At 56.0% G+C, this 13,172-nt stretch overlaps 1 protein-coding gene across 4 annotated transcripts in view; it reads left to right on the top strand.

Moving 5' to 3' along the window:
* The window catches only part of BIN3 (bridging integrator 3), a 33,477-nt gene that overhangs the window by 2,630 nt on the left and 17,675 nt on the right, over positions 1 to 13,172 (top strand). Inside the window, exons 1-3 of one of the 4 annotated variants that reach the window (XM_057420841.1) lie at positions 2,990 to 3,146; positions 6,433 to 6,481; positions 12,633 to 12,673. In XM_057420841.1, the coding sequence (XP_057276824.1) occupies positions 3,097 to 3,146; positions 6,433 to 6,481; positions 12,633 to 12,673 (140 nt within the window). In that variant the 5' untranslated portion in view covers positions 2,990 to 3,096. Of the gene's footprint in view, positions 1 to 2,989; positions 3,147 to 6,432; positions 6,482 to 12,632; positions 12,674 to 13,172 lie in introns of those variants that run through there. The other 3 variants (XM_057420842.1, XM_057420843.1, XM_057420844.1) reach the window with 3 other exon arrangements.

The following is a 13,172-nucleotide window of genomic DNA, read 5'->3' as shown; positions in this document are numbered from 1 at the left end:
GTGTGTTTTGGAGGAGAGAGGAAAATATTCCAGTGATTACCTTGGCCATCCCTCCCTTTTAAACAACAAAGAGAAATGAAGTGATGGCTTTACTGCATCCACACCCTCTGTTGCCACAAGTGTCTCATTTGTGACCACCAAAGGGTATTTTAAGCCTCATGGAACCACGTAAACCCAAGTGTTGCAGCAGTTCATCCCCAGGCTCCCAAAGAGCTCCTGTTCTCCCTTCCCCAGCTCCCCCAGGTGATTTCACAAGCAGGAAGGGTTTTTTCCTGGCATGGTCTGGGCACCGCTGCTGTTTACTGCAGGAGGAAGGATGTCAGGCAAATGTTGGTGGTGAGGCAGCGTGAAGCATGGGGGGGTTTGTTGCACCGCAGCATCCTTGCTCTGCATGGGGGGTTGCTGTCTCTGGCCTGCTAAACCATATGCCTCTTGGCAGGGTGCTCTTGCTGAGTGGCCTGAGGAGCTGGCAAGGGTTTAAAGTCAGGGTTTGAACTGGTTGTGCGCTGTTTAACTCCCCGGGTTGGTACCAGACACAACGCAGAGTCAATGGGAGCGTGTTTGCTTGAGATGTTTGGGGGTGGAGGTGAAGAAGAGGAGCTGCCCCTCTCAGGAAGGATGGATTGACACCTTCCCTAGCAAGGGAAGAGTGTGGGGAGGAGCAGGCGTAGCTGCCTGGCAGCGGGAGAGTGGGGTTATTGCTTGTTCATGGTGGTTTCCGTGTTTTGGAGCTGTGCTGTGGCCACGTTGGGCAGGTGGGATGCAAAACACAGCCCAAGGCACTGTTTTCTTTCCAGTGAATCAATATTGATGGGGTTTTTCTTATGGAGCCCAAATCCCAGCCAATCCCAACGTGGTAAATGGCAGCGTCCCCAGTTCCTCCAAGTATCAACGATACCGGGAGCTGGAGATGAGCACCGGGTAAAATGAGGTTGGATGAAGCAAGTGGATACCAGGGCAGTGAGCAAGGTGCACGCCGCTCCCAAACACCTCCGTGCACGCTGCAGCCACGTGCAGCGCCCATGCGATGTGATTGCACATCCCGGGATGAAAGCAGAGGGATGGGAGCTGGGTCCTGGGGCTGCGATCAACACGTTAGCTTGGTTCTCCTGATCCATTTCCCACCTTCTCTTCTTTGCCCCAGCAGCTAAACCCCGGTGTTCTGGTTGAGCCCCAACTGTGTTTCACAACCAGGCTTCACTTAAAATGGGTATTTTTGTAGCAGAGTCAGGGCCTAAAACAGCCCTGCAGAATTGTGCTCGCCTACGCGCCTGGCGTGAGTAATTTTCTTTTGATGGGTGAGTAAAATATCATTATATTTTTTTTCTCGTGCTCATCTTGGAATGGGTGGGAGAGCGGCTTCTGACTTGATTCCTGGAGTCGCTTTAACGCTGACACCATGCTCGGCTCCCTGTGAGAGGCACGGAGACCGGCGGCCCCTGCGCCAAAGAGCCGGGTACCCCTGCGCTGCCGGCGGCGAGGAGGGTGCCTCCCGTCCCTGCGCTCACCCAGGGCACCACGGCGTGGCTGTTCCCATCCCTTTGCTCCTTCTGCCCCGCTGCAGGGGCTCACCCTGAGATCCCCGCCTGGCCTCATGCCTCAAGTCCCAGGGACGGGGTTGAAATGCAGGTGGGAGCGCGCGCTGGGGTTGTTTCTGAGGGACTCCTTGCTCCTCTCGGCACCCTGTGACCTCCCCTCTCGCCTCCCCCAAACACAGAACCCAGAGCAGGCTTTGGCACCGCATCTCCCTCGACAGAAGCTGTTTGTGATCCGTTTGAATAATTTTTTCCCTTCTTTCCCCCCCACCCCTTTGCCTTCGTGCTGTGTTTGGAGCCGTTGCTATGAGGCAGGGTGGGGGGGACGGGGTGGGATGGTGCCTGCAGTTGCCATGGACACCGTGTAGTACAGGGAGGAATTCGGAGCGATGCTCGGGATTCACGGCTAACCCGGGGCTGCCTTCCTGCCTTCCTCACCTGGGCAGGGCTGGGATCCCGCTGCTCCAAGGGCTGGATCCAGGGCAGCCCCTGTGGCCATGGCTTTGCAGCTTTTGATGGCCTTTAGGACATCCGAACTCGTGAGACGCGTGGTGCTGGTGCCCAGGTTTGGGTTTTGTGGCGTGGATGTGCGCAGCACTGCATAGAATCACAGAATCTGCAATGGTCTGGGTTGGAAGGGACCGTAAAGCCCATCCTGCTCCAACCCCTGCCACGGACAGGGACACCTTCCCCTAGAGCAGGGTGCTCCAAGCCCCTTCCAGCCTGGCCTTGAGCACTGCCAGGGATGGGGCAGCCACAGCTGCACAGGGAATGATGGAGAGGAGATGCTCCAGCCATGGAGATGCTCACTCCCATTCACTTGCTAAGGGCAGTGAGAAAGGGAACGTTGAGAGTTCAGGTGGCAATGCAGTGTGTAGAGCTCCGGTGCCTGCTCTGCCTGGGCTTGCTTAAAAAGAGCCCAAAAGTTTCCATGGGAAGTGGGCACTTCTGGCTAACCGTGGACTGAGTTGCTGGTGTGACAGTGGTGGTACCGGTGCCACCAGTTCGTACCACACTGGGGCTTGTGGGTCCCTGTGTGCAGCGGATTGTGATGGTGTCTCGGCATTGTTTTTCCTCTCTAACCAACCTCCAAACCACAGTGTGAGCAAGCACATTCAGTTCTCCCTTCCCCTTCCCTTGCGTGCTCCTTGTCCATCCTTCCTTCCCTCCCTCCCTCCCCAGCCCCTGGATCCGCAGCATCCCCAGGGAATGTGAGGGATCTTCTGGGACTTGATTAGGGGTTGCAAGGTGATGTTCAGATGGAAGGGCCTTCCGGGTAATGGGTGGCATCCACCAAGAGTTTATCCCCAGTGCACATTCCGAGCGCTGTCTGGGGCTGATGCCAGGGTTTGATGTCCTGCATGGTCCAAAGGGACCATCACCTCCCTAAATTAGCAGTGATTTGGTCTGATTCATGCTGGCAATTCCTCTGAGCCTTCCTTTCAGGGGACTGGTGGAGAGTAGGAGTGGGAGCTCAATGTTTGAAACTCCGGCTCCCTGCGGACCTCATTGAGCTGTATTCCCTCCCCTGCCTGCAACTCTCCTGTGCATCCAGAGGAGAATGAGCTGCTTTGGTGTGTGTGGCCCTGGGTTTGCACATGGAAAAGCCAAGTAAATATATGGCATTGCTGGGGAAACTTCAGAGAGAATTGGCCACAGCTTCTCCCACCTTCCCCTCCCTGGGGTTCCTGAACATCCCTCAGTAGAAGCTAGCAGGATTCTCTCCACCCACACTTTTTTCCCTACTTTAAGCTCTTCCCACCCCTTCCCTGCAGTCATTCTCCCTCCTCCTTCCCAGCTGAACCCCACTACCTTCCCAAACTCCCGGTGACCTCGCTGGGATGGGGCTCGGGGCCGGGATGCTCCTGCAGCCCTGCGGTGTGGCGGGGAGGACGGGGTGGGAAGGCTCCGGCTGTGACTCAGCTTGCGCTCTTCAGGAACAGGATTTCAAGGGATTTCACACCCCAAACACAGCCCCAGCTTTCTCTCGCTCAGCAGAAACGAGAGAGCAGGAAAGGAACGCACCAGTTCTGGATCGCTTCGGTGCAGCAGGAGCGGGCGTAACCGGGAGCCCATGGAGAAGGACACCAACCCATCGCTCCCCAGCGTGTTTGCTTTATCCCCATCACATCTCCTAAGCAGAATAAACCCCCCCAGCAGCTCAGTGTTCAAAGCATGCAGTTGCTGTGTCCCCCCTGTTCTGCAGGCTGGGCCTCATGGAGAGGCAAGAATTCATGGTGGCAACAGTTTGTTGTGGTGTTGTAACGCATGGGCTGCATCCGTTTGTCTTAAAAGCTCGGAGATGATCCATACCTCTCATCTTTTGTTCCTGCTTATGCGTTTAATCCCCCCCCAGCACCATATTAAAAGGCAAAGATTCAGAAATGAGGAAAGATTATCTCAAATTGTGAACTAGAACAGCAAAATATATAATTGCTGAATAGACATCACTTGCACAGGGTTGTTTTGTGGAGGTTTTACCCAGACAGCCATAATTAGCCAACTGGCATCACGATGCTAATAGAGATATTTACTGCTTCAGAGTGGAGTTGCAGCCTTGTGAAGCACTCCGGTGACTCTCTTTTGTTCTGGAAGACAGGAGCTGGGATTGGTTTATTCCTTCCCCTTTGTGGTGCAGTGGAGATTGGGGATGGGATGGGATGGGATAGGATGTGCTCCCCACTGCCTGCCCATTAGCTGCTGCCTGTTCTGCCTATGCAATTCATGGCTTTGCCTTGCCTGTTCCCCGTATCCCTGGTTTAGTGCTGGTATTGCCTTGATTTAATGCATCTAGCCAGTGGATGCTGGCCACCCAAGAGCAAGGGGAAGGTTATGCAGAGGCAATGCTTTAATCACCCTTTTAACTGTGCTTTCTGACTAGGAACCAGCCTAGATCCAACCTGCATCCTGCGCTTGCTGGAGATGCTCAGCAGCTGCTGTGGCTTATCATAGAATCATGGAGTGGTTTGGGTTGGAAGGAACATTAAAGCTCCTTCAGCTCCAATGGCAGGGACCCCTTCCACTGGAGCAGCTTGCTCCAAGCCCCTGTGTCCAACCTGGCCTTGAGCACTGCCAGGGATGGGGCAGCCACAGCTTCTCTGGGCACCCTGGGCCAGCGCCTCAGCACCCTCGCAGTGAACCCCGGGTCATTACTGCCTTGGGTAAAGACCCCATCTGCTCATCCTGCCACCGAGGCAGATCTGTGCCATCACCTCCAAAACGGCGGCGTGCGCCGGGACGGGCTGTGCCGGAGCCGGGCACCGAAGTGCCTCATTGCAGTTTATATTTGAGCCATGCAGGAAAACACAGGGAAAAAACCTTTGTGTTTTCACTTTCTTCCTGTTCGGGGCCGCACCCCCGGCTATTGACAGGGTAATTACACAGCAGCCAAGGGTTTGGCTAGGAGAGGAGTGTGAGTCATGGAGCTGGAAAGGGTTAAAGAGCCCCAAATGACATCGCTCCCACCGGAGCACCATAAACAGGAAGTTCTCCGGAAAAAAACCCTTGCGTTTATTGCTGGTGACTCAGGTTGGCTCCTGCTCCCCGGGCTGCTCTGAGCCCTGCACCGGTCACGGGCCCAGGGCATTACCGGGGCCTAATTACACCCTTGGTTTGGAAGCAGTGGCCAGGTCGGGTGATGGGGGGCTTGTTTTGTCCATGGGGATGTTGTGTCGCTGCTCGCTTTCTCCCATAGAGCCCCAGCCTGGTTTGGGCTGGAAGGGACCTTAAAGTTCCTCCAGCTCCAGCCCCTGCCATGGGCAGGGACCCTTTCGACTGGAGCAGTTTGCTCCAAGCCCCTGTGTCCAACCTGCCCTTGAACATGGCTTTGGGTAGGAGAGTGAGAGTTTGGACTGGTCCAAGCAGGGGCTCGGCACCATCCCAGGAGGGGGCTGGTGTGGATTTGGGGTGCGATGCTGATGCCACTGAGCTGTAGGTGTGCTCTGGGTGAGGCATCTCTGGGAAAAGATGCTTGCGCTCCATTGCAAGCCCCATTTTCTCTTTAGTTAAAGCACTGCGATGCAGAGACCATCAGGAGGTTTTGAGGAGATGCTTTCCCAGAGCAGCACCTCTTTAACTTAAACACGTTGGAAACAGCCACTGAATTCCTGGATCTTGATTATCCTGAGAGCTGAAAGGGATGCGGTTATTTTCCGGAGGGCAGCATGGCCCCAGCCACCCCTGCGTGTGGAGGGGGTTTGTGCTGAGCACGCTTCACCTTAGAGCTCGCTCACGTGGGGAAGCTCGTTCAGGTAACCCAGATTTCCTGGGAAGCATCCTGAAGGGTTTAAGAATGAAGGAGCTGTGCTGCAGGTGAGCTGCTCCTCCGGCTGCTCCGGCACGGCACAGGGGTGCTTGGGCGCAGCTCCCTCTCGGCTCCAGACACTTTATTTGCTTTTGCTTTATTTAATATCCTCTTTCTAGATATTCACAGGGCTTATTTATCTGTTTCCCTTTTGGGTTTGGTTTGAAACGTGTTCAAATAGATGCTGGAGCATCCATTGCATTCCCACCCATTGCATTCCCACCCATTGCATTTCTAACCATTGCATTTCCATCCTTTCAAGGCCAGGTTGGACGGGGCTTGGAGCAGCCTGGTCCCTGCCTGTAGCAAGGGGCTGGAAATGGATGAGCTTTAAGGCCCCTTCATCCCAAGCCATTCCGGGGTTCTGTGGTTTATTTGCCTCGTGGGTGGGGAAGGGGGTTTCAGATGCAGGCGTGACCTTAGTGGGGACATTGGCTCCTGGGAGCAGGAGCACACTGCATGGAATGTGGTGTTGCTGCCCCAGGACAAGCCCTGCTCACCCCAAACCCCACCTCAGGGGCTGAGACCCACAGGGCTGGGCTGTTTGCAACCAGCAGCACTTGCTTCATCCCTTCCCTCTCCTCTCTTTTCCAGGATACCGTTCAAGATCGGGCAGCCCAAGAAACAGATTGTACCCAAGACAGTGAGTAAACCAGATCCCCCTTTTTAGCTCCAGCCTTTGATCATGTGGCTGATGAGTCAAGGCAGCACTTTGACTCGTCCCATTTCGCAGCGTGTCGTGGGAGGGAGCTGGGAGCAGCAGAACCTGTTGCTGCGTGTGACCAGCGCTCGGCTCCTCGTGCGGGGAGTGAGGGGGAGCCCGACCAGGGGTGAACGTTTGCCTGGGGGAGCTGTTTCTTGCTGATGTCGTTACTGGGTTTTGGGGAGGGGGGGATGAAGGGGAAGAGCTCCTCTGGTCTGGCACCGTTTTCCTTGGAGATGGCTGAACGGGCTTCCTTCCTTCCTTCCTTCTTGCAGCAATGGCTTGTTTGTTCATCCTTTCTGAGCAGATGGAGGAGGAGGAGTGGTTCAGATCGCTGAATATAACTGTTTCCAAAGAAAGGCTCATAAGCTGAGATGCTCAGTGCTCGGGCGTGAATTAATTTGTGCTGCACAGCATTTGCTTTAAAAGCGACTGAAAACCGCATTTTGTGTTCGGGTGGGTTTGAGGCTCCCAGCCCAGCGCTGTTGCTCGCAGCTGGCTGGGGGTATTTTCCCTTCTGAAGCACATTGCCTTTGCACTTGTCCCATGTGAAATAAAAGCTGTGGGACCTCACGGGAGCTCTCCCTGAAACCGAAGCTGCGTTCGTGCTACAAAAGGAGCGCCCTGACAGGGAGCATCTTGTCTTCGTACCAGGGCTGGTGACCTCATCCCTGAGCAGGCTGATCAGAGCATCCCTGATCCCTCCTGTCCGGGCCACTCATCGCAGCTCACTCATTCCCTGGGGATGCGTGGGCACTCGTGTTTATGGGGCAGTTTCTCCTCAGGACATGACATTTTCCCCTGGAGGCACAGGCCTGATCCTGCTCTCCCTGGACACCTCATTTGTCACGGTGCGTTTCATGGGATGCTGTAGAGCAGCGGCTGTCAGTGCCAGGCAGGCGACGGGGACAGGCACTGGTGACATTCCTCAGTGGTTTTTGCATCCCTTCAGCTGCCCTTTCCCAGGAGCTGCCGATGGTGCTGCTCTGTGTTGTCTCCTGGGCTCACACCCATTCCAGTTCCTCTCAGGAGCCTCCTCAGTGCCTTCCTCCGTGGGATTTTGCCTCTCGCCTTCATTCCAACACCAGTGTCCTTCCAGGCTGTTGCATGAACCAGCGGCTCTGGGTGTCTTGGACATCTCCATCCCACCCATTCTCACATCCAAGCTGACTTTTTCTCTCCCTTGCCAGTGCTGATTTCCCTCTGCCCCTGCTGCATTTGCTGTTGCAAAAGGTTCGTGTGAGGGACTCGGTCTCCCCTGTGCTCTGTTGCTGCTGCAATCAGCGGTCCCTGAGCTGCAGCAGGAGCTTGGGCTCTCTGTAGATGGATGGTGGCACCTTCGAGAGCTGTTGGGATGTGCTGTTCTGAGGCTGTTGGCAGGCACTGCTTACAGATATAGATACATGGGGGGGGGGTTAAATAGAACAGCTTGGAATACCCAGGAGGCAGAGGTTCATTCAGCAGCGCGAGTGCTTCCAGGCCTTTTCTCCTTCCTTCTTCCCTGCTTCCCTCCCTCCTTTCTTCCTTCCCTCCCTCTATCCTTCCTTCCTTCCCCCTCTCCCTCTGCTCCCCAGGAGCAAGTGTTTCCCAGCTCCTCGGTAGCTCAGGTTTGATGCTCACTTTCAAGGGGCCCTGCTTGCCGTGTGCTGATGCTCTCCAGGCAGCAGATAATGTGGAAAGCAGAAGGCAGGAAGCCCGGAGCTCCGCAGCCTCGCAGCGAGCGTCAAGTGCAGCTCTTCAAAGAGCAAACATCAGGAAACCACCACTGTCCCCTGGGCGCGAGGCTGAGCCGTGGGGTGGGAGCCGTGGTGGCTGGGGTGAGCTCGAGTTCCCCAGCTTTACCTCCCGGTTGCAGGCTGAGCCGCTCCATCTGTGCGGGCTTTAGGGAGCGGCGGCAGCAGCCAAGGCCTCTGATATTGCAGATGTTGGGCTCGGGAGCCTGCTGCAGGAAGTGGGAAGGTGCAGCATCTCCAGGGCTGCGTCCCAAGCCCATCCGAAGGGAAGTGGTTGCGGGCAGAGGATCTCCCACTCGCCGAGATTGGACCACAAAAGAGAAGGGGGAAGGGGAAAGAAAAGAAGGCGTTTGTTAGGATCGGGCTGATATGGCTCTCCATGGGGCACGGAACTGGAGTGCAGGAGTGGGGCTGTGCTCACCAAGGAGCCTTTTGTCTCTTGTTGATGAAACGATGCTGGGGCTGGTGTCAGCTCCAGACCAGCGCTGGTCCTGAGCAGCAATTTGCCTGGGCTGCAGAGGCGATTAGTCATGACTCCCTGTGCCCACTCGCTTCTGATCCTTTGGAGCAGGGCATGGTGTCAGCCACCGTTCAGCTCTGCAGCCACAAGTGAACCCCCATAGGAAACAGTGGCTGATGAACTGAAGTGATCCCCCCCCACCCCGCCCCAGCCATGGCTCTGCTTTGTGTCCACCTTAACCTGGGCAAATCCAATTCCAGACAACATAATCTCTCCCCTCCTCATCCCTGAAAAGAGCAGCTGTCATCGGGGCTGGCGGAGAGGCCGGGTGGGAGGATCCAGTGCTCAGAGAGGAGCTGCTGTCAGCACGGCCACGGAGCACCCAGCAGCGCAGCCCAATTAAACTAATGCCCAGTGATAGGAGCTAAACCTGGTGGGGTTCATCTCCCCACATGGTTATTGCTCAGACCCGGCGCAGCGATGGAGCCTCTCACAGCAGAGATGTTCTTCCCCCCGGGATGAGTGCAGTGTGAGCACCGGTTACGTTGGAGCCGGAGCTGTGGTTGTCTTCCCTGCGCTCCCGTAGCTCCGGCTTGCTGAAGTTCATCCATGTCCCCCGAGGTTGTCCCCTGCTCCTCACCGGCGCTCGGGTTTATCCAGACAGGCAGGGAGAGCAGCCCTGTATCCCTATGGGGCACGGAGCCGTGGTCAGGAGAGACAGCGGCTCCCGGGATGGGGCAGCCCCTTCCCATCAGCCGGGTTCTGCTCCTTCCTCCCTGCCTCTGGCCCGGCTGACTCAGATGGCTCGCCCTCCTCCTCCTCGCTGCCTGACCTGGGCTGAGTCAGCTTGGCAGGGAGCAGGGACCTGAGCTGGGAGCCTGCGCCTGCCAAGCCTCCCTTCCTTGACTCATCCCAGCAGCTCTGCTTTCCCCAGGGATGTCGGATGGAGGAGCTCCGTGAGCAGCAGGATTCCGGCCGTCAGCGCCTTTCCACTGGGCTCCACCAGCGAGCTGGAAGGCTCAGAATAACAGAGGAAATGTGGCAGGAATGGTGGGGTGAGGCCGCTTACAACCAGGTCTGCTCACTTCCACTCTTCCCTCCATCTTCACTGGGACATACCCGGGCTCTGTGGTTCGGAGGTGCATCCTTCTTCCCTTTTATTGCACCTTGCTGGCAAGCCTTGGTGAGGATTTGGATTGCTGGCTGGGCGCTGAAGCCTACGAAGCCCGAGCTTCACCCTCGCTTTGCAGCATTCCTTTGGCTCAGGTCGCTGCTGCTGGATGCAGAGCAAACATTCCCCCCTGTTGCTTGCCTTCAGTCTCCTCTTGCTTGATGGGGTGGCAAAGGTCAGCAGGAGTTCCAGGTTAGAGCAGGATTTCTGGCCTGATTATATGGGTTTCTCTGTTCTGGAGTGGAGGGAGGAGGAATAATGTGCTTCCCTCTTCTTCCCAAGACCCACAAATAGGCTGGGACCACTGGAACATGTAGAAATCAGCTAGTTCTCCTCCTCCAGGAACAGAAATGAACCTCAGGGGAGTAAGAAGGTTCATCACAGTCCCTTATTTCCATCCCTTTGTAGTATTGGCTTCGGTCTCGCTTCGCTGCCTTGTAACCATGGTGTCGATTATGCTATTGCCCTTAAAGCAGGAGGGATGCTACTGGAGGTGGAAGGCCCGGTGTTTGCAAACAGAAATAACTGGGTGCAAAGGAGGAACGTGGCTTGGTTTCAGTGCTCGAAGAGCTCCTCGTTCTTTATGTCGATGTAAATAAAAACCCGGGGAGCTCCTGCATCACCCAGCCCCAGTGCCTCGGGGCAGAATCCTTCCATCCAGCACCACGGTTTGCTTTGGAGCTTTCAGAAGGAGGCTGCAGAAAGTGGGATTATTTTAATATTACGGGAGCTTCCCTCCAGGATATTGTAATTTTCGTGCCTGTACTTCTTGTTCTCGTTACTTTTAACGTGATAATCTCCTCCATAGCCTTTCGCTGTCAGTGTCGGGGACGTGTGGCTATTGCTGATAGCTGCTGGGAGCGGAATTACTGTGTGCTCTGCAGAATGTACTTGCCTTGCTCTCAGCTTGTCCTCCTTGCACGCCTCGGATGCACTGGGTGCAGCGTGGTGGGAGCATGGGGTGAGCTGCCTGGTGCATGGGGGCCCTGCTCCTCGCTGCCTGGGTGCTGCAGATGGGAGCGGTGATGCGTGGGGAGGGCTGCCCCAGCCCGCAGACTGTGGGGACTGGTAACCAGTTGCTGCTGTGGGCGTGAAAGAGGAGAGCAATCCTGGGGCAGCTGTCTCTGCATTGATGGCACTGGAGACGTGAGGCAGCTGAAGCCTCTTCACCTCCGTCGTATGGAGAACGCATGTGGGCAAATGGGGTTGGGTGTTTTGGGGGATGCTTGGAATGGTTTGGGTTAAAGGGACCTTAAAGCTTCTCCAGCTCCCACCCCTGCCATGGGCAGGGACCCCTTCCACTAGAGCAGCTTGCTCCAAGCCCCTGTGTCCAACCTGGCCTTGAACACTGCCAGGGATGGGGCATCACTAGGGTTCGGAAGCTTTGCCTCCCTTCCATTAGGCAGCTATGCTTTTTGCTCATCCCCACTCATCCCACAGCCATGGGGGAATCTAGCAGCACAGAGGAAGGGGCAGAGGCTCTGAACCTTCACAAGCAGTTTAATTTCGTGGGCAAACCCTTCAGGTCTTGCAGGGACCAATGGCTGGGCCGGCACCAGGAGAGGGCTGGAGCTCCTCACCACCAGGCTCCAAAGCACGGATCCTTGCTCTGTGGTTTGCAACCAAACCAATTCACACCTCAGGCCTATGAACAGAGCACGATGCTCAAGGAGCCAGGACAGCTGTGGCCGTGCGGGTGGGTTTGCTCCGGGCTGGGTACCGGACCCCCAGGCACCAGCTGCCACGGATGCTGCACCGGGCACGGGGCTGTGCTCCACCAGCACCGTCTTTAGCAGCACAACGGGGAGCTGAGCCCTGTGGAGGCTTTGCAGCCCCAGGGAAGAGCCAGCGTGCAGCCCACGGATGGTGGGAGTGATGGGGAGAGCCGGCCCTGGGGATGCGGCTGGAGCACCCGCAGCTTCCCATCGCGCTGTGGTGGCCCTGCGGAGCTCAGGGGTGCCGGAGAGCACCAAGGGGTGCTCAGAAAAGGAGGGTGTGAGGGACCTGGGGTTGCTGGGCTCCATCTTAAAGCACTGAGTCTTTTAATAGCAGTTGTGATTGAAAGCAAAGTCCCTTTGCAGCGCTCTGCTTTCACGTGGCTGGGTTTGAAATCCCGAGGACAGCCTGAAGCTCTGGAACAAACCTTTGGATCCTTCCCGTCCTGGCTGCTCGCAGCACGTAGCGTTTCCTTAACAGCACGGGAGCTTGACAACACGAACGATCCCGGGTTTGATCCCATGACAACAAAGGCGCACGTATTTACTCTTGGCTGGTCAATTGAGATCCATTTGCTTATTTGGTTGACGAGGTGTGGAATGAACATTCAGGCGTGTGTTAAAACAGGCAGCATGGAAGGAAAGCTCCTTAAAATATCTTGTATCACTGGAGATGTGCTGCCAGATAGCAAGTAGGAGGAAGCAGTCATTGATGGAGCATCGGGAGGAGGCTGTTCTTTAGCTCTTTGCCAGCACAGGTTTCTCCTCCCTTTGCAAGGTGTTGCAGACACTTGGGCTGCTCCACCTGAAGTGCTTCATCAGAGGGAGCTATTGCAGGAATGAGGAGCGTGGGGAGAGGGCAAATAATGCAGAGATTCCTGAAGCATAACTCCCATTCTTGCTGCAGCTTCCCGGGGTTCACAGGGGCATTTCCTCCTCCCGGGTTGCCCCGCGCAGGTTGTTCCCACTCCGGTGCAGCGTTTGAGCCGGTTTCCATCTCTTCTTTCCACAGGTGGAGAGAGACTTTGAAAGGGAATATAGCAAGCTCCAGCAGTGAGTATCAACTCCAACAACTTCCCTTGTGCCCTCTTATTGCACCTTCCCAGGGGATCTTGGCTTCTTACGCTCTTCCCCACAAATCACTGCCTGTCATTTCGGAGGCTTCAGAGATTCCCCTATGGCTCCCGTGTTCAGTGTCCTAAGCAGCACTTGCATGGGGTTGAGGTTTGCTCATCGTGGCACCTCTAAAGAATTGCCAGAAAACTGGGGGGGACACCAAACAGCTCCGCACCCCCGAGGACCAGACCCGGTGTCCCCATCCTGGCTGTGTCCCGTAAGCTCGCCCGTATCATCTGGAAGCATTTGGCTTCTCCACTTGGGGTAGGTGCGAGGGCTTCACAAAGCAGTGACTTTGAGTAAGAGATCCCCAACTTGGAAAGGTTGCGGAGCATCTGCAAACAAGCGGAAAAGGTTGAGCAGCACTGAAGTGCACAGAGCCTCGCCGGGGTATTTTTAACTCCCAACAGAAGCCAGCATATCCAACCCGTAAATG

This window comes from Pezoporus wallicus, unplaced genomic scaffold (genome assembly GCF_028554395.1).
Source record: "Pezoporus wallicus isolate ANWC-B61680 ecotype Strahan unplaced genomic scaffold, APGP_CSIRO_Pwel_v1 contig_8717, whole genome shotgun sequence".
Lineage (NCBI taxonomy): Eukaryota > Metazoa > Chordata > Aves > Psittaciformes > Psittacidae > Pezoporus > Pezoporus wallicus.
Note: the sequence above shows the minus strand (reverse complement) of the source record. Positions and strands in the feature narration are given on the sequence as shown.